Consider the following 26,646-nt stretch of genomic DNA (forward strand, 5'->3'; position numbering starts at 1 on the left):
CGAGATTTTGATCTTATTCACTGACATGCGACTTCATAAGTTCCACTTTAAAAGACCATTAACCAGAGCCCAATAAGTCGCACAAACAAATTACAATAGAGCTAATCTTGCCTTAAGTAGGTAATGCTACTCAGTCATGCGTACTATCTATTAACAGGCTATTGTCTAATTTATATCATAAGACATATCTGCGACAATTGCTAGCTCCGTATTTACAAGGGATTGGTTTTGGAGAGTATGAATTGTCAAATAAGGAGTTCTGAGCCCGCCTGTAGGGCGCCAACTTGGGAGGTCCATCAATTATACACCATCCAAATTAATAGCTTACACGACCAATGCTCACGTCGTGAGAGGCTTAACGTGGTCAAATAATGATACTCATCATTGGATATTGGTATGTGATTTATCAAACTGTTCACATATCACTTTTTTATTTAACAATTCACATCACGCTATGGTATAGTATAGTAGTTGTGGGGTGGAACCGACATGTGGCTCCAGCATATAGGAAGGCTAGGTCTGCCTTGCAAATCTGGTTAGACATGGGTCAACCACAATTTGGTAGAATATATGATGAAATGCGTGAAACCAAACGCATATTTAAATCACGTTTAAGATGGTGTCAAAATAATGAAGAAAAAATCAAAATGGATATTTTAGCAACACATAATACTAACAAAGATTTTCATAGTTTTTGGAAGGCAACAAATAAGTTAAGTGCAAAGCCAAGCCTTCCTGCTTCTATTGAAGGTTGTAGTGATCCACATGAAATTGCCCATATCTTTAAATGTCATTTTTCTGTAAAACCTTTGCAAGTGGCTTCATGTGAAGAGGTGCCGGATGCTGAGACCTCCGATGATATTACTATTCGGTTCACTGATAAAGATATTCAAAATAGAATAAACTGCGTAACTCGAGGGAAATCACCTGGTCATGATGGTCTCAGCATCGAGCATCTGCGCTATGCTGGACCCCACATGTCGCGTGTACTTGCTTTACTGTTCAATTTATGTATCAGTCATTCTTACCTGCCTTATGACATGATGAAGACAGTAGTTGTACCAATTGTAAAAAATAAAACCGGCGATCTCACAGACAAGGGCAATTACCGACCCATTTCACTGGCTACGGTGATTGCCAAGGTCTTTGATGGGATGCTTGAACCGCTTTTAAAAACCTCTATAAATCTACATGATAACCAGTTCGGTTTTCGAGCCGGACTAGGCACTGAAAATGCTGTCCTGTGCTTAAAACATGTCATCAGGTACTATACATCAAAGCAAACCCCAATCTATGCCTGCTTTCTGGACCTGTCCAAGGCATTTGACCGGGTGTCATATGAGGTCTTATGGAGGAAGCTTAGAGATTACCACTTGTCTCCTGAATTGATCAGGATTTTACAGTTTTGGTATGGTAACCAGGCCAATACAGTTCGTTGGGCTGGTGCTCATTCGGACACATTTAAACTTGAATGTGGGGTAAGACAAGGAGGGTTGACTTCTCCAACACTCTTTAACTTGTACATTAATGCACTTATTGTTGAACTTAGCAACACTCATATTGGGTGTCATATTGATGACACTTGTGTCAATAATATTAGCTATGCAGATGATATGGTCTTATTGAGCGCGTCAGCATGTGGGCTCCGTAAGTTGATTACTATATGTGAAAGGTATGCCGATGGTCATGGCTTGCTCTATAACGCATGTAAAAGTGAGGTTATGGTTTTCGAGGCAGGCCGGAAATCACCCCGGTCAATGCCTCCAATCACCCTGAATGGGCTTGTTTTAAAAAGAGTCAATGAATATAAATATCTTGGCCATATACTGACATCCGACTTGAAGGATAATGCTGACATAGAGAGGGAGCGTAGAGCGTTGTCGGTCCGTGCGAACATGGTGGCCAGGAGGTTTGCTCGTTGTTCCACTGAAGTGAAATTAACACTATTCAAAGCATATTGCTCTAATTTCTACACGTGCAGCCTCTGGTATAACTATGGTCGTCGGGCATACAATGCTCTGCGTATTCAATATAACAACGCATTCAGAGCGCTGATGGGGCTGCCTCGCCACTGTAGCGCATCAGGGATGTTTGCTGAAGCTCGGGTAGATTGCTTTTATAGTATAATACGGAAGAGATGTACATCTCTGGTGCGCCGGGTGCGGGGCAGTACCAACACTGCTCTAAAAATGATCGCAGACAGATATGATTGTGTGTACTTGCACCATTGCGAGCAAGTACACACATCCTATATCAATAAAAATAAAGTGACATATAAGTGGTAAATTGTTAAATGATAATTTTTAAATAATTAATGTAATGTACTAACATAGTAATTAAGAAATTACTAACAAGTGGACCTATGATGTCTTATCAATAAATGAATTATTATTATATTAATCAACGATAGTACCCTTTGGGATTGTAAATTGGCGTCGATACAAAATATTATAATAGGAACATTTATAGGCTCAACGACACTATTGTCCGAGGGATATAAAAATAAATATCTCCATGTAAACAACAGTCTTCTTGTAATTTTCGAATTCTTACAGATTGAGGAACCGAAAATTATAGCTGGCAAAACAATAGAACATTGTCAATACAATAGATATGATGTTCTTTTCAAATTGTATGAGGTATTCATTTAAAACGATGGATGTATGTAAATATATAAACTCTGAATAAAATCATTGTGACAAGAATGTGAATTGAATGGCTCGTTATGTTGACTTTAGCCGCATCCCTTCTGGCGATATAAATGATGACCCTTTGTACACTCTGTCGACAGATATATCGAACAAATAGTGTAACGCTAGGAAAGGATACATTATGAGCCTCGTAGCCGAACAAACGACTCATTGAAATAATCATCTAACACTTAAATGCATCGCATTATTTGAATACTGCTAGCGAGATAACACAGGAACGGTAATAGGAAAACATTTCTCTTTAGGTGAACAATAAAAGCAATGTCGGAATGGGGCCAAACAAACTATTATAACAAACGACATTGTGTTAAACCTTTATCAAATACTTGACATAATCAAGTTCCCTCGTATAAAGAAAATCATTAATCATATTTCGCTTCAACTTCATAATAACACAAAGTTAAGTAAATTGTCATTTTGGTTACCCGTATTTCCTAAATTACATTTTAATGGTCTCAACGGCACTTGGAACAAAGTTCATTTTAGAGTTTATGTTCATGGTACATCCATTTGCAGGAATAACAATAAGGTGTAAACGCCAAACGGCAGATTGAGACTAATCTAATCAACAGCTTACGATTCAACGCCATTGTCTAACAGCGCATTAAAATATCCGGCAGAAATAACATTAAACTTAGCTATACAATATACATACAACGTTCCGAGCAACCGGGCCGTTGCGACCGAACCGTTGTTAATTTAATGTCAAATCCTTCGTGCCCGGAAGTGCGATAAATACAAAAAGGTCCGTGATTTGTTGCCTTCCAGACAAACAAATTGAAAATTCTAGTCATCTAACGTAACCGAAATTGTTAACGATTTAGTATTCACTTCGTGTATAATGGAATGGTCGTTTAATCTCCAAGGGCGCTGAACAATAGTCTGGAGAGGTGATTTGCATGGTTAGTATACTAAGTACTCATATTCGGCACATTTGCATGCCCAAATCGAGCCGATTCGTCGACAGCTTCGAGGGCACAGTCGAGAGGCTAGCTGATGTAATCGCCACCGACACTTCTAACAATGATCATTCAAATTAAAATTTTGAACTCCCAAATTACGTCCTGACATGAATTTATTGCCGTTAAACATGGTTACAGTCCTCTGTAACCCCACGTAGGAGATTAATATGAGACACGTGTTGCGGTCGAAGCGTATTGTGCTTCCCGAGGAGTTAACAAAAAAATTTCAAGAAATACTGTGAGAATTGAATCGTATAGTTTTTAGTTGTGTGTCATAATTATGCTTGCATGTGAGAATTCTTGTTATTTTCAGACAAAAGATACTCACTTCCAGCCGGTGGAGTATCTCGAAAACAGCCATATTTCGTTGCTGTGCGGTCGGAAACAATGGCAGCGTTTTCGCGCTCGTTGACAGTTACACGGCCTCTGTAAAAGAAAATGCAATGAAATACTTTGGAAACGCGGTTAAAAATAACCCAGAAAAGCTGCAAGTTATTATTATATGTACTACTACTACGTCAAAATGTGAGCACGTAAGCTCACATTTTGACGTCGTAATCTCGATGCCATATATTATTTCGTTGTCGCCATACAATAGCATACAGAACGACAACCGGGGCTGCATGTGCGGTATTAATTAATTAAATCGTGGAGAACATTAAATCACAAAATCCAATCACACACACGCGATTTAAAATTCAAAACAGTTCTATTTCCCCACGGCAGCGGTTCGAGCCGCGTTCGAGGGAGCAAGGAAATTACTAGTGAAATCAGTTACGAAGCGGGGAAAGGATGTCCGCCGCGGACAAAGGGACGAGATGCTGGAAAAATTAAAAAAGGAATCTCTGGAAGGAATTTTACTTAGAAATGTTCATTTAAAGGAGCGAATAAAGCTTTTGCTCGGTGACAGCCGAGACCAACTAAGGCATCAGTGAAGCAGTTTTCAATATCGAATTCTTGAAGCACTTCATTTTTAACGTCGACTGTATCTTAATTTGTGTTAAAGTAAGTATTTCTAAATTTTTCTGTTTGATTTTATACAGAAAATATTATTCAATGAAAAGTTGTGCGACAATTACATAAATAGAGTTAATTAATACGATTACTGAATGTTTGAACTGTTGGATAATTAACGATTGACGATTTTCAATTCGTATTCAAAATATTTAATGAGAATTTATTTGCTCTGGTTTAATTGTTAAGCAAATACAGAAACTAGTTTTTACTTTAATGGTAAATACAATATGTAATTGCTTCCTTGTTTACATGATTCTCGAACCAGTTATACTCTATTATCATTTAATAAAATGCTATTTAAGACTTAATCGAATTAAATAGAGAAGAAAAGAAGTCCTGCAATTTTACAATAAAACCCCATTAATGGTCTTGAGAATCACTTAAGGTCTACAGTAATCATGGCATTAAGATCTGCACTCAAGCATTATCGTAAGTCCTTATTTCCGCAGCAATTGCCACAAGATAGTCACATAAAGAAAATGTCATATAGGTACCTATATAGCCTATGTAAAGAGTTCATCTTACAATAGAAAGTGACGTTCAGAAGACCTTACTTCATTATTTTTATTGTGATTATCAAGCCGAATGTACTCCGGATTATTCTAATAGTATATAAACTATAATCACCACATTTTCATCCAACATAATTGTCATCAAAATTAAGACAGATTGAATACAGATGTTATAACAAAACGTGTTGATATAATGTAGACGCTGTACCATTTGTTTGCTAACATCTCAAGCATTGTAATAAAACACAATATAAAAAAAAACTTAAGCCCTCCATAATTAAGTACCCGTAACATATTATTGTACACACAATGCCATTTTCTTTTACGCTTTATAGAATCCGAGTCCCTACACGTAACAACAATAAAAAGCATGAACATACCAAGGGTTCGCATTAAATAGCTTCTAGAGAGCACTCACATTTGAGTATGGAGGCATAATGTCCCATAACGCGAGGAATATTCGAGGTTTCGCGTAAACTGGATGTAACAATAGATATGGGACATTGTTTTGCTAAGAAACAAAACGTGACACGGTTAAGTGCGGCTTGTGCGCATGAATGTATACGAAATTAAAGGACCAATGTTCACCCCAAGATATAAAACCGTCATATTACAAGAAGATTACAACGCGTTTCGGCGTTCCGTTAATTAGTATGCTGTGTAGCGTCAGACAAACAACACTGGTTCTTACGTTTTATTCGTCTCAGGTGCAAAATGTTACAGTTGTTTTCTTTTTAACAAGGAGCTAATTTAATTAAACTAGACGGTTACATTTATAAATCGCTAACGCTAACTGTTCATCGTCGTTTTTGGGTACACGACGTTTAAAAGCAAGAATTCATTAGATACATATATAGGACTTCTTCGTAAATTCAGTTTTTAAAGGAAAAATCATTATTTGAAAGAGGAAATCGGATGTCCTTTTATAGCAACAAGTACAAAGAATATTATTGAACAAAAAAATGTAGCATCTTCACTGCCATCCGCAGAACGAATACTGCTCTCTTTGCACCCTTTCTTTCTTTGAATTGGCTTTGAGTTGCAGTAAAAAGCATTATTTGAAAATCGATGCACAGAACAAGCAGTTTTCTATATATTTAAGCGACAAAGGCATTTGAGTTGTATAAAACGAGTCATTGTTACAAAAAGGACATGGCCATTGACCACATAACGCAGGATGAACCCTAAAACCTTATAATATGTAGCAAGGATTGTCGATTTAATCGACATGTTCATATCAACGAATTCAAGGACAAGCCGTATATATATACATAATCATAATTAAATATCTATATTTAGCAAAAACTACACAAGAAACATAAAAATTCAAGGCGAACATTTATCACACGCGGATGCGTTTCCATCACACATCTTATCGGGACAAACATTGCACCTGAGCTGATTGTAAATCAGTAAACAAAAATGTTACCCGTGGGTAAAATAAGATAACAATAGCGATCTTTGTATTTATAACATTACTATGCCTGTGGTATGCTTTATCTTCTACATCTATGCCATTGTTGAGACGACGTTTTATGTTTCTTTAGTTTATCTGCCAACGGAGGAATCGCGTCCTTATGTCAACTTACAAACCTAATGTATTGAAAGTGGATTGATTAAGAACAATAAAAAAGGAAAAAAATGTGAGTAAATTTGTAGAATAAAGAATCAATCGACAAATAATTAGATGTTAGTATCTAATCGTCACCCTACTTCTTATTCCGAAGAAATAAAATCTTTAACGAACATGTTTAAAATTTCTTCCCATGTATTGGTATATGAAGCCCAATATATCTACTACTAAACATTTTTTCCAAAAGATGTGCACGAAAAACCTTGTAGCCACTCGTGTCTAGGTGGGAGCATTGTTAATATTTTAGCTAGAAGAGTTTCATACGTGTCTGGCACATGAAAAGGGCATTAACATTCAAATCTTAGTGTTCCTAGGAATCGAAACAAAAGCGCCGTCGATGTACGCGGCTACGAATTTACATAGTACATCGGTATTGCAGAACTCAAGGAATATTGAGCTGTCGGTGTCTCTATCGGTGCTTTACATAAAATGTCGTAGTTGGTTTCGTGGAATTGTTAGAGTACGAGAGTGCCTATAGGAATGAAACATCAAATGTCAGTTGCTCATTAAGATAAAGATCTTCTCAAGAACTTATTGAGCTTACCAATTAATACTGCTCTAATTATGAAATACACAATATCATCTAAAAATGCGCAACGTAACGCTTAAACTGTAATTACACATCTGAAATTTTGTGGACCGAGTACTCTTAGTAATTGCGAATACGCCTGTATGCTCAAGTTCGAAACTGCGACCCATATTGCCGGCTGCCGAAGCTGGTTACGTTAAAATATTTACAGTACGGCGAAAACATGCCCCGTCCCGAATAACACAGAACTAATGCCTTAAATAAGCGAGGTGTGAAAACGCTTATAAATAGTTACGGTAAGCTTTAAATGGGTCAATTTGTTCGCGTTCATATGTATGGTAATGTAAGGAAATGGATTCGCGAGCGGTAGACTCTTCCAGACTTAAACCGGGATCACAGTCGGTTGAAACGAAAATACCAATGTGCGAAATAATTCAAGGGCGATCGAAACCCTTTTTCCCCTATCTGATTTGTGGAGTTAATTTAATTGGAAATATTCTAGGTTTATGTTATCAGCTTGCGCGAAAAATCATTTCAGAGATAGCTATTTTATTGAACGTTAGTCAATTAATTGCTATCGCTAGTAATCTAACCTTTCCATTTATACTTTGGTTTATTTTATTCATTTAAAATGTTATATACTCTCTCTTCTTTATTGTAGTTATTCAGTATTGAATATTTATACACGGTATAATACTCTTCTTCTCGAACTTCGAACTTCAAAACTATATTCTTAGTGAATTGTATTTAAAAGATGTTTTACCACCACCCACAACACACACATTGTATTTACTAAATACGTATGCTTAAAAAATTATATTATACAGAATTGTCTCCTGTAGCGTGATTACAATTGTAAGAAAATTCACAGAAGTCCCGTGACCCGTCCCTAGTGGAACATACAGTATTTCTGCGACTATTTCACTGATCGATTTCTCTTTGTGGACAAATAAGTTTACTCCAAGGACACTTTACTTCACGGCGGTTGTTTTCTAACATCTTCTTGAATTTATTTAAGAAAATAAGTGTTTTAAGATTCTCACATTGACCCGTGAACTTCAAATCTGGTATGTTTACTTTTTTCGGTAATTAAGAGATATTATTCAATTAATGTATCCGTTCCCGTAAGCGAATAATTATTACATAGTATATCGCGAAAAACACGATAATTATGATAAGAGTAAAATATAGTAATATAATATATTTTTGTTTTATTATCTGTATCCAACAACTTACAACTGTTCGATAATGGACAGGACGTTATTCATTACCTCTACCGAGAAGTTTCTTTTTATCTTTTATTGCTATTTTTAAACACATAATTAATTAGATTATGTATATCGTTTGATTTGAGGATAATTTATTAAGTGCATATTAGGTTATCTACTACGCATCCAAAAACTACATACACACAACGAAATAAGCAGGATCATGAGGGCAGATCTTTGAATTCCATTAATGTATAAGGCAGTAGGTATATTTCAGAAGACAAACACAAATATGCTAGAAAAACATTTCCTTCAAAGACACTACAGCATTATAAATATATAGTACAGTACCATCATTCCCCAATAAAAATATCAAACGCCCCAATCAAGAAGGTCAACTCAAAAATTGCATGACGTTACATTTTCTTAGAAGAATGAAGCCATTTCCATTTTAGCAGTGTCATTGCACGCACGGCCTTTAATAAAAGTCAACACCTAAATTGCTCTGAGAGCTAACCAACAATATAAATAAAAATGATTTATGTCATGCCATCACGGGGTGGAAAAAAGTATGAAGTAACAACATTTGGAAAATTGCTGGTAATTAACAAAATATCTAATAATATAGATTTTGCAAGGATATGTCAAGGGATACATTTGAATTTTTATAATAATTTAAGGGCTTGGTCTAGTAGTGCAAACAAATGCATCCTGTCATCCTATATGTAAATAATACAAATGTACTAAGGGAAAGTTGCTCCACTTAATTTTTAAAAATTAAATCATTCGTATGCATAATTTAATATTCGTAATAAGTACCAAAAATGACAATTTGAAACAATTTTCGTGAAAATTACACCGGGTGATTTTTTTTTATCAGTACACAAAATTTGCGAATACTTTCTATTGATATCTTCAACTTCATGTTTATACAGGGTGTCCCAAAAAGTAGTGATATACGGAAGCTGGGAGGTAGAAGACCTAGAGGGCTATCCGAATCACCCCCATGTATGTTATGCGATTTTTCGTATTTTCGGAGTTATGACGTTTTTTTTCAATTTTTCACCTATCGCCGAGTACGATGAGATTTTCACTCATGGTGACGTCAATTATTGCGGTAGATGCTTGATTTTTTTTGTGTGCTAAGCTAAAAGATAGGCCAATTCAGTATGGTAACTTTTACTATCGTTAGATCTTTGAATGGAATAAAAAAAAGAATTAAATGCCAAGAAAGATAAAATTACCCAGTATGTTCACCACTTCAAGGGCCCGTAAAAAAATAAAATCACATAAAAAAAGTTTTCTTTTTGGCTTTTAAAAACTTGCTCTATCTATCAGGTAGCTACCCTGAAAATTTCATTTTATTATTCAGAAGGCTTCGATCGAAAAATTGAAATCTAAATTTGGTACGTGCAAAAATTGAATTAACATTATGATTAATAAAAACAAATTAAAACCAATAACAAGGTGTTCAATTACCAGAAATTTTTAAAATAACCCCGCTGTTGCTCAATGCAAGTGCGACATCACCGTAAAAAGTTGTCTTTTAAATGTCTGAATGCCCTTTTATCATTTTTAATGGTTTCTTCTGCTACTATGAATTTCCGGGTAATTTCGTCCAAATTGTGGCAGTCTCTCGTCTTTGTAGTATCCCCACGGAAAAAAATCAATAGGGTTTATGTCCGAGGACCGTGGAGGCCAGGCTAAAGGGCAAAGATACCCTGAAAGATGGATTGGTTGTTGCAGCCTGCGCATGCGCCGGTGACTCCTGCCTTAAAGCCTGGCCTCCATAGTCCCTCGACCTAAACCCCATTGATTTGTTTCAATGGGGATACTAAAAAGACCTCGGCTACTTGAGAGAATGCCACAATTTGGACGAAATAACCCGGAAATTCAGAAGAAACCATTAAAAATGATAATAGGGCATTCAGCATTTAAAAGACAACTTTTTACGGTGATGTCGCACTTGCATTGAGCAACAGCGGGGTTATTTAAAAAAAATTCTGGTAATTAAACACCTATTTATTGGTTTTAATTTGTTTTTATTAATCATAATGTTAATTCAACTTTTGCACGTACCAAATTTAGATTTCAATTTTTCGATCGAAGCCTTCTGAATAATAAAATGAAATTTTTAGGGTAGCTACCTGATAGATAGAGCAAGTTTTTAAAAGCCAAATGGAAAACTTTTTTTATGTGATTTTATTTTTTTATGGGCCCTTGAAGTTGTGAACATACTGGGTAATTTTATCTTTCTTGGCATTTAATTCTTTTTTTTTATTCCATTCGAAGATCTAACGATAATAAATGTTACCATACTGAATTGTCCTATCTTTCAGCTTAGCACACAAAAAAAATCAAGCATCTACCGCAATAATTGACGTCACCATGAGTGAAAATCTCATCGTACTCGGCGATAGGTGACAAAATTGAAAAAAACGTCATAACTCCGAAAATACGAAAAATCGCATTACATACATGGGGGTGATTCGGATAGCCCTCTAGGTCCTCTACCTCCCAGCTTCCGTTCATCACTACTTTTTGGGACACCCTGTATAACTGATCAACTTTTACAAAGAAATTTGGACGAAATATAAAAAAAATAAGCTTTCCATACAAAATGCATAGCTCTATACATTTTTTTCGACCTAAGTTTCTTAGTGAAAGTTGTTCAGTTTAACTAATAAAACGGACAAACAAATTTTGTATATAATAAAAAAATGTAATGTTTGTGTTAAAAAATTATAAAAAAGAAAAATACGCAAATGAAAACAAAAGATATTTATTTCTGACTAGCTTCCACCCGCGACTCCGTCCGCGCGGATGTCGGTCTTCGCGTCTTCTACAGATTTATTATATTATGTATAATATATAGATTTATATTGATAAACCTAATAAATCTTTTGCTAGCATTCTGATGCTTTATCGGTTGCACTGGATTTATCTCTTTTTTTTTCAATCGCTTGAATGTTATAGGATGGGTCCTTGATGGGCATCGAATGCTGAAGTCTCGAATCAATCAATTCTGACAGTAGGCAATTTATGTAAAATCTTGATAATGGTCCATCATTTTATTTTGCCTGAACGTTACATACTTTTTTATATATTCTATTTTTAACGAATGATTCACTCCAGTCCAAACAGCAAATAAGCAGACTTCTGCTTCTGCAACGTTTAGTTGTCCCTGAATTTGGAAAAAATAGTCATGATTCTTATCTATGAAAAAAGTGTTATTTTTTGCATTGTATTTCAAATATTAATTTTTTTATTTTTAACTGCATCTACCGCATTCATGTCTTTTGCCGGAATTAGACATTTAACTTCTACTAGTCGCATTTTCCCTTTTTGATACGGGAGTGTATAAAGTAAATTTTTTAGATATTTCTCGTTATACTTTTAAAAAGTTATTATTGTCATTTTGCTCATTAGGTAAAGTAATTTCGATATCAGTTTTAAGTTTTTTGATACCTGCAATAATAACGTCATAATCGCCTGCACATACTTATCGATTACACCCTGTATACAATCCACCATCCACATTCATAATGTTTTCCTGTCCTCCTCTCCTTTACGCTGTTCACCGATACATTTTAAATGAGTAAATCTGCTACCACTGAAGGATGTTTCATTGTGATCAGCAAATTTTCACCACTGTTGTCGATTATTTGTTATTGTTTGTATATTGGGAATCATCAGTTTTGTTTTTTGCAGATTGGTGATGTACCCTAACAATACGTCGAAAAGGGAAAGCATCAAAGAATTATCGTTTTCATCCTCTTTTTTTATTCTTCGCGTCTCTGTTACTTGTGTTTGTTTAGTTCTCAACACCCACTGAATTTTCTATGTTATTGAGATCTTCCATTACATCTGAGTTTTGATGATGTGATGATAATCTATTCGTTTTAATATTGGTACTTAAAGTTGGTGGACTAAACTAGAAATGGCGGACTAAATTTGTCAGCGCGTCTGTAAGATCAGAATATAAAACCAACATCCTGTATTTAAGTTACAAATTTAATAATCAAACAACATGCCGCTACGTTGAAAATGACTAGAAGAAAAAATTAAAACACCTCGGCATATAATTTTGGAGTAAACAAATCATTTTCCTTGGGGATTTCCCCGGATGAACTTGGGAAGTTCAAGTTCTCAATACAAGTTTATATTATATTTCGTATTTCTCAAACGAAAAATAAACATTTTTGGAACTTCAAGAAAAAATGTTGTGTGGTTTTATGAAACCACGGTAAAAGTGAAACTGTTCGAACGGTTCCGAACACTGCTTTGTGTAGCGCATGTCGCGTGTCGGTCGGCTGCCGAGTAGGTATACCTACCTACTCGGCAGCCGCGATACACGCGACATGCGTTACACAGACCAAAAAGTTTGAGACGATGTAATAAAAGTTTCACTTAAAAAATTATATTATAAGAAAATTTATGAGCTTACTTTAGTTTTAAAGAAATATACATCCCTTTACTGACACTCCGTAAAATAAAGAAATTGTTGCCAATCACCTTTGCAATCTATTTGGTTTCATTAACTTTATGTTCGAAGATAATTTTTTTTCTAGTAGTTACACGCGTATTTTTTTCGTTTATTTTCCATATCGAAATCAAATGTTTAAAAATACGAATATTGGACAAAACTAAGATAAAAATAATCAATTAACAAAAATATTAAATTTAATGAAGTAGAGCAACTTTCACTTCGGTATGAAGGAAAATCGAGCGTAGAGCACACGTCAGAACGCTCCGGCCCAAGGAGCGCGACTAAAGAAATTCGCTAGGATTTTTCCTAATTATTTTAAATATTTTTTTAATATTTAAAGAATTATCAAAATTCAAAAAAAATTTTTTTTAAAGGATTAATACTCATTGGTCTTCAACCAACTCGAATAAATTAATGGAAAAAATAACTTTTAGCAGTATTTATCAATAGATTTTGTAAGGCAAAAAATGGGAAATTTAATGAATTTATAACGTTCTAATTAGGAAAATCATAAGTTTTTCGGCAATTCTATTCAGCAGTTTTTAATAACGACTATATAAGGATAATAATGCGCTGATCAGATTGTGTAAATTGTAATCGGTTGCAACGTAGTGAGTGCACAAACTTAGCTCGAAATGTCTTTGGGGGAAAGAGACTTATCTTGAAGGCCTGATTAAGGTAACATAAAGTAACTTTATAAATGTGAAAAAATTCACGCGCATTGCGTATATAACACTAATTGATAAACAAGAAAAAAAAATTCAGTTTATCATTTCATTAGCCGGGAAAAAATTGTCAAATAACTTGTTGAAAACGCAACTTCGCTAGACTGCAGCCTTAAGTCAAATTCTAAAGGTAGATAGTATAAAACTCAAGTCGATATTGTGCGGTAGAAAAAAACTAACTTAAATATTTCGAAGCGGATCTGGACTCGCAAAATTGTGAATCAAATATCATATCGCAAAACTGGAAAACGACAACTATCTGTACCAATAAAATAAGCACAAAACGTTATAAAATTGTTGTACGAATAATAAGCCTTGAAAAGACAGCCAGCAATGCAAACGTGAAATTAAGGATGGATTTAAATGAACTTTCGCCAGCTCCTAGTCACAACTTTATATGTAGGTCGCGTCTTAGCACATTTTTCGCGAGAAAATTTCACGTTTAAATTTGATAGAGTAAAATTTACCTTCTGACACCTTTGATCCTTCTTGATAGGGGTTCAGTGAGATATCATTACTAAAACACGGCTTAACCTTACCTAAAAATATTTTCCGACTTATTATATGAAAATGGTTAAATTTTTCCTCCACTTCACGAAGGAAAACGTTCGCAAAAAATAATCTCGGATATTTACAACAAAGTTTTCAGCTGAATTTCCACAGTAACTATCCAGCGAAAATAATATTTTGCTGATACTAGGCTTGGTTGCTGATGTTGGCTTATAATTTAATGAGTAAAATGTTTAAAAAAAGTATTATTTCAGTATATCGATGAAAAAGGTATTATTTCAGTATAAAGGTATGATTACACATGTAATCCGTTGATTTAAAAGTAACTACTACTAATAAACTATTTTAACTTGATTTCAGCAGTCAATCATTCTTACGCCACTTACTCCACCACGATTATTTTGTTGTCATGTTCTGACATTAGTTAAATTTACCATTACCAAGCTATTATTACATCAACAGCTAAAAATACCTCAAAAAAAAACCCAAATCATCAGCAAATTTTGGATCCACATCCAATTAGCTCAACACTTACCTAATAGGTAATTATGAGTGCGAATGAAACGCTTCAAAACCAACCGCACATTAACTAGGCGCCAGCTAGGCGTCACTCAATCACTTGAATGGCATGCTGATTAACGAATTTACGATACAATTCACACACACGGCCACCGTCAGCATGGTAACCGATACCATGGTAATTTAAATCACGTTCTCTCACCGACATCCATACATCACTGATTATTATCTTCGCAGGCAATATTGGCGATGACAGTTCACGATTATTTATGGTTGTGTCTATTGCGTAACACTGCAACGAATACGAATAGTTAAAATCTATTTCTCTACGGAATACTATTTTTCAAATGGAATAAATATTTATCTATCACTAAAACAAATATCAAAGACTAGCGGTCCGCCCCGGCTTCGTCCGTGGTACATATTTCGCAATAAAAGGTAGCCTATGTTCTTCCTCAGGGTCTAAAGATTATCTGTGCCAAATTTCATCAAAATCGGTCCAGTAGTTTATGCGTGAAAACCATACATACATACATACATACATACATACATACATACATACATACATACATACATACATACAAACCTTTCCTCTTTATAATATTAGTATAGATAAAATAAAAAATCAGCAATGAGGTAAAACAGCTCATATTTAATTAAAAGCATGCTATGAAATCTCATGTTTTGGTATAAAAAATTCCTACCTTCTTACATCCCCTTAAGATTTATTGTACGTTAAAGCACATAAACTAACTGAAATGCTCAATAGTTATTTTAATAGTGCTTCCTTTAAATCTGCGGACCTTTTAACACTGTCAGCACGTCTTAAGACTTTAATAATTGAGTCGGACCCTCATCAGAAGGGGAGCTCAATTTCTAATAGTGTTTTAATTTCAGTGGTTGAGGCTCTGTGATAATGAATCTGTCAATCAGTTAGAATATAATATCTTTTCATTGGTAAAGAAAATGCATAGAAGTTTTTTTTTTTACAGAATTAAGTGTACAGAACATCTATAAGTGTACGTTATCGAGATGGCAAGACTGCTTCATGATAATATATTCAACAGTCGATTCGTTACTGCATGTATTTATTTGAATAAATAATTTTGAACGACATTCAAAGAATTCTTTCTGGTAGACGCGGCACTCGAGCAATTTAGGGCAACGAAGGTAACGTGTTGGTATTCTTTTACTTAAGCAAAGGACTATCTGCACTTTAAATCCCAAAGCATACACTAATAACTAAGAGGATGACAACACTTGACTCTGGGCAATAAATACCGCATACAGATACCTCACCGACAAATCAAGGAGCGGCCTAAAGGTAACGTTGGAGATTAGGAACTAGCACACACTCGTAACTCAAGCCAAATCCTGTGACGTTGAGCTCATTGGTCTCCAGGGTGTGCCTGAATCAACCAACAAAACTGCAACGAGAATTTCTTCGGAATATTATGGAAGGTGTGTTCAGAACGTCAGGTATATAAAAAGGTAGGACATAGCCTTCTCCTAAGAGAATATAATAATCATAGATAGTACTAATCATAGTCGAATGTTTGATTCATAGGTCGGGGGAGCCCTTAGTAAGAGGAAGACGAATTTTTATACATTGTTAACTATGATGGGATATAATTGTATCTATTATTTGATCTGTCCTTTTTTATTTTAGTTTATGGAACATTTTAGTTTATTTCATTTCATTTCAACAACCATTCATATCAAAATTAGCACTTTTATGGTAACATCAACATGACTGTCGATGTTCCTTCCAATTTTTCAAGCCGGGACGGCAAAATTCTAGCTATAATAATATGAATGCATATAGGAAATGAAGAATAACTTAACCAAATAAGAAGGTGAATATTTCTAACGGGAGTACCGATTTTCAAGTTTATTTAGTCGGATTTCTACAAAGATTTTAGTATTATAAAAGCTAATGTTTAGTTAACAAGATCGGTCTACAATATTGTTTGAGTAACAAATAAAGGCTAGTCTAGACTCGCAAAACCACTTAAGGCGATATTTTTTATATTCATGATAAATCAATCCTTTAAAATTATATATAGGCAATAATACATATATTGAACATTATATAATACTAGTTTAGACGGTTGACCGCACAATATTTAGCAATGAGTTAAGTCGGTCCAGCTTTCAACAAGCTAATTCCATTAGTACGTATAGAAATACTTGAGTATTCTGATCACAGCGTGTAAATTTACTAAGTAATTAGTACGATAGATATTTATATTCAGTGCTTATGATTTATCGAAGTGCAAGTATATTTTTACTTTCAAGGAGACATGGATCAGATAAAATTAACTTTTTTGACTGATTAATTTTTCACAATCCCCTTAATCATACCCTAAAAGATCGAGTTATTTTAACTATTATCTCCATAGCAAATCAACTCTGAGACCACACATAAGTAACACAATTAATACTAGAGCTAACCACAATAATAAAAAAGTAGTCGTACTTTCATTCGTAAATTCTTTAATTCAATTGGAAAAGCGCTCTAGGACGCAAAAAAAAAACGTTCCAGCTATTATAATACGCAAAACCATCCAATTTTTCACATACACTATCGCGAAAAGTGTCACTCAGAAATCTGACCCCAAATTTGAAAAAAGCAAACACAATCCTGGCAACATTAGCAAACAAAGGAACAATTTGAACCAGCACAATTTATTAATCGCGATCAGCATAGATAGCTCAAGAACGTTCAGCACAGATAGGCAAATGAATGCTAATCGCGAATGTACCGTTGCCAAACTGCCGAAACGCTGAATTGTGTTCGGTCGGATGAAATTTTAATCTAAATGTTCGTGTATTGTGAACGCTGCAATATATTAGAGCGATCGAAGTTTATTCACGAAGCGGCATTCAGAAAACACTAATAATATGCAGTTAACGTGCTGTTGATCGGACTTGTTACAGAAACACAATACATTAATATTCGTATTAGAACAAACGTTTTCCTGTGTTCTCACACGCATAACATGCGTTACATAACATATTCATTACAAATTTTTCTAGTTGATTGGGTACTAATTATGGATGGGTAGTACATATTTGATACGATTAAATGTTCGTTGGACTCCTGCACTTACGCGTATGTTAACTATGTCTTAAGTACATTCTTCATTATAATATAGAAGTGATAGGTGTAATCAATCTAGAAGATTAATTTCGGCAAAAAATCGCTGGCTTAGCTTGTCAAGAGAAAAGTTTGATCGACCAGTTCCTATCCAATCTATTTTTTTCCCCTTAAGGTATTATACCGTAGAAGTAGGTACCTACTTACTAGTAGAAAACAGTTAAAAATCTTAATATATATAAATCTCGTGTCACAATGTTTGTCCTCAATGGACTCCTAAACCACTTAACCGATTATAATAAAATAATAATAGCCCGGGATCCATCGCCCATTTTTGCAAGTGATTACTATAAGCTAATTTTTCGTGAGTAGCTTTATTTTGATGAGATGCCCAATAATTTCATGTACGAAACTCTCGATTGTGGTAGCTACCAGAGGTAACAAGGATAAAAATTTTTGATTTGACGGTTCTCAAATATTTATTACGCAATTTGTAGGACAATATGTCTGTTGAATTATATAAGTATTAAATAAGTGAAAATAAAAAAATCAGCTGGTTAGTAATCATTTATGATGACTTCGTTATCGATACACATTGGAAAGGGGGACTCTTTGATCAAACCATAGATTTTGTAGGGCTAATATTTTTTCGAATAATTTAGATAATTATCTTGAGATTGAACAAAAAAAAACATTCAGTTAGTAATTAATGAGAACCATCAAATCAAAATATTTTATCCTTGTTTCCTCTGGTAGCTACCACAATCGAGAGTTTCGTACATGAAATTATTGGGCATCTCATCAAAATAAAGCTACTCACGAAAAATTAGCTTGATAGTAATCACTTGCAAAAATGGGCGATGGATCCCGGACTAAAAATAAAATTCGCACACCATGTGTAGTACTTCGATCCAACTTGAGAGATAGGATAGTTTAAACATGTAGGTACCACGGGCGAAGCCGGGGCGGACCGCTAGTATTTAAATAAAAAGCTCATTAGTATTGTACCTGCGATATTTTTGTTTATTTAGGTGTTTTTGTTCACCATTTTGCGCTCTAAGAAAATTAATGGTAGGTAATGGGTATGTGGTTAATTTGGAGCTAATGTTTGCAGCTACGGGTATAAATTAAATTTCCATTTTTCCTTTTAACTATGTATTTTACGAGTATAACGAGCTACAGCTCCTGTAGTACCTAGTGTTACTAGGTAGTATGTAGTTATTAATGAGGTGTGTAATAAAAAAAAATGTTATATCACTAATTTATGGAACTGCATGATCATTATTAGTTGATTTATTGAAGATAAATGTGAGTCTCAAGTTAGTTTGTTACTTTTTTACTGACATTTCATAAACTTTGTGATGTAACGGACTTACCTTCAAATCGAGATCCATAACGAGGTGCCGTCCGAACGACGTGCCCCCAGTCTTCTGTATATGCAGGAAGACCATAACGTCATGGGCGTTGAGGTCAAATCTGAAGTCGTCATGTAGCACCTCGTCGTACGAGAGGCCCGGCTGCACGATCGCGTCGGGCAGCGGCCGTCCCGGCGCCTCCGCGTACGTGAGGGCGAGAGACTCCGCCACCCTCTCCCTGGGCGACACCACGCAAACCTGAAAGTCATTTGTTACTGTCATCGCTGTATCACCATTTATATAGCCGCGTAATAAAGCGCTATATCATTTTTAAACATTGCAACGAAAAGGTCTGATTTATGTCCGTAGGTTTCGCGAATTCGTTTGTTTTAATGAATTTATGCCGGGCGGGTCACTTATAATGTTTATTTAGAGTAATTACTGTTTTTTCTTTTACGGTTCTTAACTTTTTGTTCTAATTTACGACTCCCCGTTTGTGATAAAATTGTTACGTTCATTCATAATATCCATAAATCATTGCAATAAATTTAATCTAGTAAAACATTGTCACTAACGGCAATTTAATAAATCATTCGTGAGCTGAAATCAGCAATTTACAATAAAACATTAGTTTGAACAATTCAATCATTCACAGTTCCGTTGTGCACAATCAGCAGGTCATAATGAATCAAATCGTATTTTAGTTTCGCAATAACAATAAATAATTATGGATTGCAAAACCAAATTAACTATCTGCATAACGCACGCAGACTGTATAATGCGTATTTGCATCGATGGAAATAATAGTTAATTAACAGTTTTATCGTCTTTGTATGGCATATTAACAATAATGGTTAGCGCGTTAGGGATAGCCCTCGCCAAAGAGATTAATTTTCGCTATGGCATTTTGTGAATCCTTTTTTTATTGGGAAACTAAGCTTTGTTAACAACTTAGCGTGCTCACGCCAAGGAATGTTACGTTAGTAGAATAAACTGAACTTATCTAGAAAATATACAACAGCAAGTTGAAATTTACGACATTCTTCCTAACACGATATTTCCCCTTTACGATGCGAAGAAAATTAAAAAAGTTACGGGACGAGGTTTATTCTACTTCCATAAACAAGCACAATTTGTCTATTAAACCGTAATAAAACTTGAGCTCGAACTCGCCTTATATTCATCTTGGCAAATGTTAAAACTCGGTGGGAGGTTAAGAGGGTGACGAGATAAAATAGCGCCCCACTTGTTTGCTCGGCTAATGAAGAGGGCCGAGTGCCCTTAGACCATTAACATAGTCGCAATCAGCACCCCGGCTGATACTAATGTTGCTCACATTAACACGCCGCCGCAGTTTTTGGTAACACCCGAACTAATTGGATACGCAACGCGTGACTATCCCGGATTTGTTTGTTGTTAACTTACAATTAAAGTACCAACAACGGGTAGGATTTCCCATATCAGTGTAGGTATATTGGAAAGAACTGATAATGGAATATGCTACATATTAATCCGTCGTGTAATTAAAACTTCAAGTATTATATGCTTTGTCTTATACGCAAAATAATATAATCAACAAATAAAGCATAAAAAATCACTAATATCAGATAAACTACCCCAATGCAAGCAATTTATGGATTGATCCCGTATTCCTTCTGCATGTAGCTTTAAAATGTAAAAATACCGAAACAGGTATGCGAATAATTTCATCCAATCGAGATAGTGCAACATTAAACCAATCCAGTGCTTTCACTGAATGCGAGCAAACAAAAGTTCGCGAGGCAGGTTCAATCAGATAAGTTTTACAGAACATCGATAACGCGTTGACCTGAAACTAATAACCGTTAAGCTGATATAATAACCGATAGCTTATCAGATAAAATTTCCGATAAACCGATGGTCGGGATAATATAGTTTGGCTGTGGCGGTACGCCATATAAATGACATTTTACCATACAAATACTGGATGAGGATTATGATTGAATTCTTTTTCATAATAAATGTATTACGTATCAATTGAATTAATGTCTCATTCAATTTATTCGAGGGTTGATTTTTCGATCATCAGATTAACGTTATCTTGATAATATTTACAAATAATAATATAATATTCGTGATTGTCTCACGTATACGTGAAGGATTTTATATTGTTTTTCATATTTTGTTCTCATTAATACCCCTCAGTGCTGTTTATCTTTAAGACAAATCCGGGTTAGCTTTCCCCTGTCTTTTATGTTTATTTTATATATCCAATACGCTTTTCAATGGTATATTACGGTTCCTACATAGGTTCACTGTACTGAAACTATTCTCCTACCCTTCTTGCTTTATAAGAATTGTATTCAGAACGTCATTATCGTATCAGGTTTTCAATATATAGAGGAATACAAATGCTGTAAAATGTAAATATCCATTAGCTACGTATTTGCTGATTTTCTTTCCGCATAAATCTTTGTTCAACCGTGTAGGTACACTGTATAGCTTACACTCTTAGAGCGTATACGCACTATGCGGGTAGCCGCATTGCGGGTAGCCGTCCGGCTGACCGCAAGCACAATTATGTACGTAATATTCATTTCTATGCGCACTGTGCGGTCTGCGGTAGCCGCATCGCAGTGCGCATAGAAATGAATATTACGTACATAATTGTGCTTGCGGTCAGCCGGACGGCTACCCGCAATGCGGCTACCCGCATGGTGCGTATACGCTCTTAGGCGCGGGTCAAACACAAGCGGCGCGGGCGCGGGCGTGCCATAAGCGCACCTCTTGAATCTGTTTTGCACCACGTCCTTCTTATACATTTTGTATGAAAGAATTTTGGAAAGGCGACGAGGCGGCACGCCACGGTTGCGCCGCGGGCGTACCGCAGGCGTACGGGCGGGGGCACACGATGCGTTGCGGCGGCGGTGCGGCGCCGGAGCGGTGTCGCTGCGTCGTATAACATAGAAATATCTGTGGCATGTCACACGATGCGCTCCGGCGCCGCACCGGACTTGCAACCACCAAGACGAGGCGGGGAGGGGTGAATGCGGTGCGACGTCGGAACGGCACCGCTCAGTTGTTTTGCATCACAAGGAAGGACACGCTGTGCAACCCTGCTACGACGCCGCTGCGACATAACAACGTTACGGCGCCGCACCGCTCGTGTGCCCACTGACACGGTGAAATCATTGCGGTGCGGCGCCGCAACGCATCGTGTGCCCCCGCTCTACCGCAGGCGCGCTTCCCCCATCGCATCCAAATAGAGGTCAATTCACGGTCATACACAATCAAAAACAAATCGGGTGGTAGTAGACCGGGAGATACTGACACAAAATTTCGAGTCATTTGTCTGTTACAATTTTTACAAAAAAAAATTTGCAGATTTTCGGCGGTATGGCGACCATTTGGAATCGTCCGAAAAGTATGGCATGGCGATTTTCGTAAATGGCTGCACGACGATGGTTACCTGTGCAAAAGTTAGCCTGGTACAAATGGTTGAATTGTTTTTTTTAAATCAACACATTCGCGTCGGTATAGCGGGCTGTAAGTCACACCGGAAAAGTATGGCATGACACTACCGCCTACTTCTTTTTTATGGGCTATCGGTAAATTCTAAATTTTTTGTGTTACAAATCGTTTGACTTCGCTATTTTTCCGACGAGTTCGACTAACGCCCACGCGACTAAGCCGACGGTACCAGCGTTCACACCATCGTTTTTCTTTTTGTCATTGCGTACTAAGACCCCTGTAGAACCGCCATCCTGTTACAAATGACTCGAAATTTTGTGTCAGTATCTCCCGGTCTATAGGAGACGGTAGCCTGTCAGTCAAAAATGTGTTCTCTCTGTGTGGAATTATATAGAGCTGCTATTACATACCCTTCTTCGTTTTGTTTTTAAAGGTGAATTGAATTAATCGATGAAATGATTTACACAGGTGATGGCAGTAGGGAAAGTGAAAATGAAGAAGAGCATAATGAAAGTTCCCATGTATTTACAATGTCAGAAATAAAGATAATCCTGATTTTGATTGTGTTTTTTATTTATTTGTAATTGTAATAATATTGTGGAATGATCAGTACTGTAAATACTTTTGAACTGAGATTTTAATGATAAGATTTATATGGTTTAAATGTAAACCTGTGTTTGAAAACCATATTTTATCTATACTAATATTATAAAGAGGAAAGGTTTGTATGTATGTATGTATGTATGTATGTATGTATGTATGGTTTTCACGCATAAACTAGGTACTGGACCGATTTTGATGAAATTTGGCACAGATAATCTTTAGACCCTGAGAAAGAACATAGGCTACCTTTTATTGCGAAATATGTACCACGGGCGAAGCCGGGGCGGACCGCTAGTACAATATAAATTTTGTGTTATTTTAACCTTCTTTTCTTCCATCATTACACCAGTACTACTTTAAAATTACTTTAAAAGTACTATAAAATTTTCCAAGTAAATTCCAACATTTCCAACAAAGATATATTTGCAATCGTGGGGTTATCCTCGCTATTTACTTACAAGGAATTATCAAAACAAAATCGTTACTTTCAAATTAACGTTACTTTCAAATCTCTTTTAGCACAAAAAACATAATTTTACTAAATTATGCATGAAGAAAATGCATTTAACCACTCTATATAAATATCATTTTCGGACGCCAACAGCGCGCCCGATGCGCGCCGCGCCGCTTGTATATGTCCCGCGCCTTACACAACGAATATAGAAAATAATGAATTTTGATACTGACGCGGACGTACTGTTGGCAGTAAGCCTAATGTATCGTTAAGAAAAAATATAATATTTTGATAATATCTTAAATATTTACAAATAGTATACCTACAAGGCGTACCATAAACATTTGATAATGTTCTTTTAAACATTTTTTTGTGTTTTACTATAATTTTAAACATCTTTTGTTTTCTTATGTTGTGTAAATCTAGTAGATAAAGTACAAACATAACGCAGTCTATTCTGGAGAAACGCAAGTCCATAAATTATGATGACCTTGACCCAATTTTCTACCCTCATGTTAATGACGTTAAGAAGTTTGTCGCTAAAGGTCGATAGTTTCTTATCAAAACTTAACTCAGCGAAAAATCTTTATAGAACAAGGTTTTCTCAGAACATGTTCAAGTAATAGTTTTATGCATCTGGAAAAACTTTATCGTTTACAAAAGCTTTATAAAATGTCAAGATTCAATCTTCTGCATTAGCATCAGTTATTGATAAGATGAGAAAGAATTTATCACGACATTATTTCAATGTTCATGTTGTTTAAACTGTGTAATAGACTTGATTAGATAAATAAAAATCCTTTATTTTTTTGAGAAATAACATGTTTCTACGCTCGATAAAAAGACATGCCTATAAATATTTACGCTCCATTTATTTTTCAAGTCCAATGTATCACCTCATTTACTATTCAAACACAAAACGCCTAACAAACGAAAGGACCGGAAGTGTCGAAATAATAAACGAAAGCATTCCTCAAACATCCGCACTGATAATGGATAGGTAAATGTAGATAAAATAATATAAAACAAACCGCATTTTATCTGTTCTGTTTCCGCATCAAAAATGAAATTCAAGTTTGCAATAAAAGTTGCCCTTGTACTATTCGTGTTGAACCAATGCGGCTCCGGGCCAAAGCAACACATGTGCTCATAACCATTTTAAAACCTAATTACAACAGCATAAAGTTTTATTTCCATTTCTACTGCAATGGCCGGGAACAATACTCTTGCTATTTATTTTCGTCCTATCACCACAATAGGCTATTACTGTCCCATCAACCAGACACGTGTCCTTTATCTTAACCATCTGTACCAGAAATACGCAGGCACGGTTTGGTAAACATTTTACTATGCATTCGAGGTTTTTACAACGCTTTTCGAGAGGCTTTTTTATGAGATGCCAGATTCCAGAAGTATAATTCATATTCTAATCTGACTTAAAATTAATTTGAATGATGTTTAAATCCTTGCTAGCCTTTATAGCATTTTAATGTGAACAATACAAAAATATACCCAAATATATTACGAAGACTAAAATTTTCAATGCCACGCCTACTTTTTTTTGTAAAATATTACAACAAAATAATGTGACATATTGATGTAACACCTGAAGTTCAATATCAGCTAAGGAGACCTGTGTAAACTTGCCCAGAACGGTCTTTGCAAGTTTATTATCCTTGCTTGTGTCGTAAAAAACGTGTCAAGGATTTTCAGGGAGTACTTTTACAGCTGGATTCCGTCAAAACATAAATTATTGTGACATTATTTTATATTACCTATGTCTAATAATAAACTACTCACATTGTACAGTTTATGTAATGAATTTTTTAATACATTGAAGATTGGGTAAATAGGTAGGTCTATTAGTTAAAATGTGTTTGACGTTTCAAAGTTTGTTTTTTGCAGTAGAACTTATTAACAGTAAGAAAATAAAGGAAATCTCAAATGTTTCAATTATCTTGTTCTTCAGAATTAAGAGCCGTTGTGTATAAATAAAAGGAATATTTCATATTTAAAACAACAATATGTAAACATATCCATATCAATGCTGGGGGCCTTTTTTCAGCTGACCCCTGGCATAGATAAAATTCCTTCTACTTTACTTTACCATACCATGCAGCCGTTTATACCTTTACGTAACCGTAATTTCAATTCGTGCAATTTAATTGCGTGTTTTTTTTAATTTGTTAACATGATACAATACAACGTATCGCGTGGAACGCTCCGTCAACAGCATTGAGTTTTCGCTTCACGTATCCAATATCCATGCGTTTTGTTTCATTCAATCAAAAGGTCAGTAACTTATACATTATACAACTATTTCATTGAGATCACTATCTCATCCAGTCTTTTCTATACGGTCTAAATTATAGAATACTTTACTATCCTTTTCAAATTCCAGGTTAAATTGTATGTTTTATCCCTGACAATGTTACAGAATTCGGAGCACGTTTAGGAGTCGTGAGCTTAATCAGATATTTTAACAAAAGAAATGAGGAATGCACACCGCAGTCCGCATCGAGTTAAATAGCTCCAACGTTCATATATACGGATACGGATATTTAATAAAATTTGAAAATTATTGCTCTATTGTAATCTAAAGTGCACTAGTCGAGACGTTGCCTGAACTCTCATCAATCTACCCATTGTTTACTGGTGACATCGTGAGGTACAATAGTTTGTAGTAATTAACATATTCTAGCCATTTGACTCCAGACACAAAGAGCCTAATTATTAGATTTTTTGAGATTAGGGACTATCTTTTAACTACTTGAATTATGTTTAAAACTATGTATGTAGTTATAAATAAATGTAATAAAAAGCTTATTAGGTTAAACAACAAATATATGTTTCTTACAGTTTAAAAAGC

At 35.3% G+C, this 26,646-nt stretch overlaps 1 protein-coding gene across 2 annotated transcripts in view; it reads right to left on the reverse strand.

The window, feature by feature from the left end:
• Positions 1 to 26,646, reverse strand: part of Hs6st (heparan sulfate 6-O-sulfotransferase) — a 99,577-nt gene that overhangs the window by 66,272 nt on the left and 6,659 nt on the right. For both annotated transcript variants that reach the window (XM_089714675.1, XM_089714676.1), the window contains exons 2-3: positions 19,292 to 19,528; positions 4,002 to 4,099 (exon numbers count right to left, since the gene is read on the reverse strand). In XM_089714675.1, coding sequence (XP_089570801.1) covers positions 4,002 to 4,099; positions 19,292 to 19,528 — 335 coding nt within the window. The remainder of the gene's footprint in view (positions 1 to 4,001; positions 4,100 to 19,291; positions 19,529 to 26,646) is intronic.

This window comes from Colias philodice, chromosome 3, assembly GCF_061535455.1.
Source record: "Colias philodice isolate Cphi_HAF_F1 chromosome 3, ilColPhil1 Martin Lab GWU primary, whole genome shotgun sequence".
In the NCBI taxonomy this organism is placed as follows: Eukaryota; Metazoa; Arthropoda; class Insecta; order Lepidoptera; family Pieridae; genus Colias; species Colias philodice.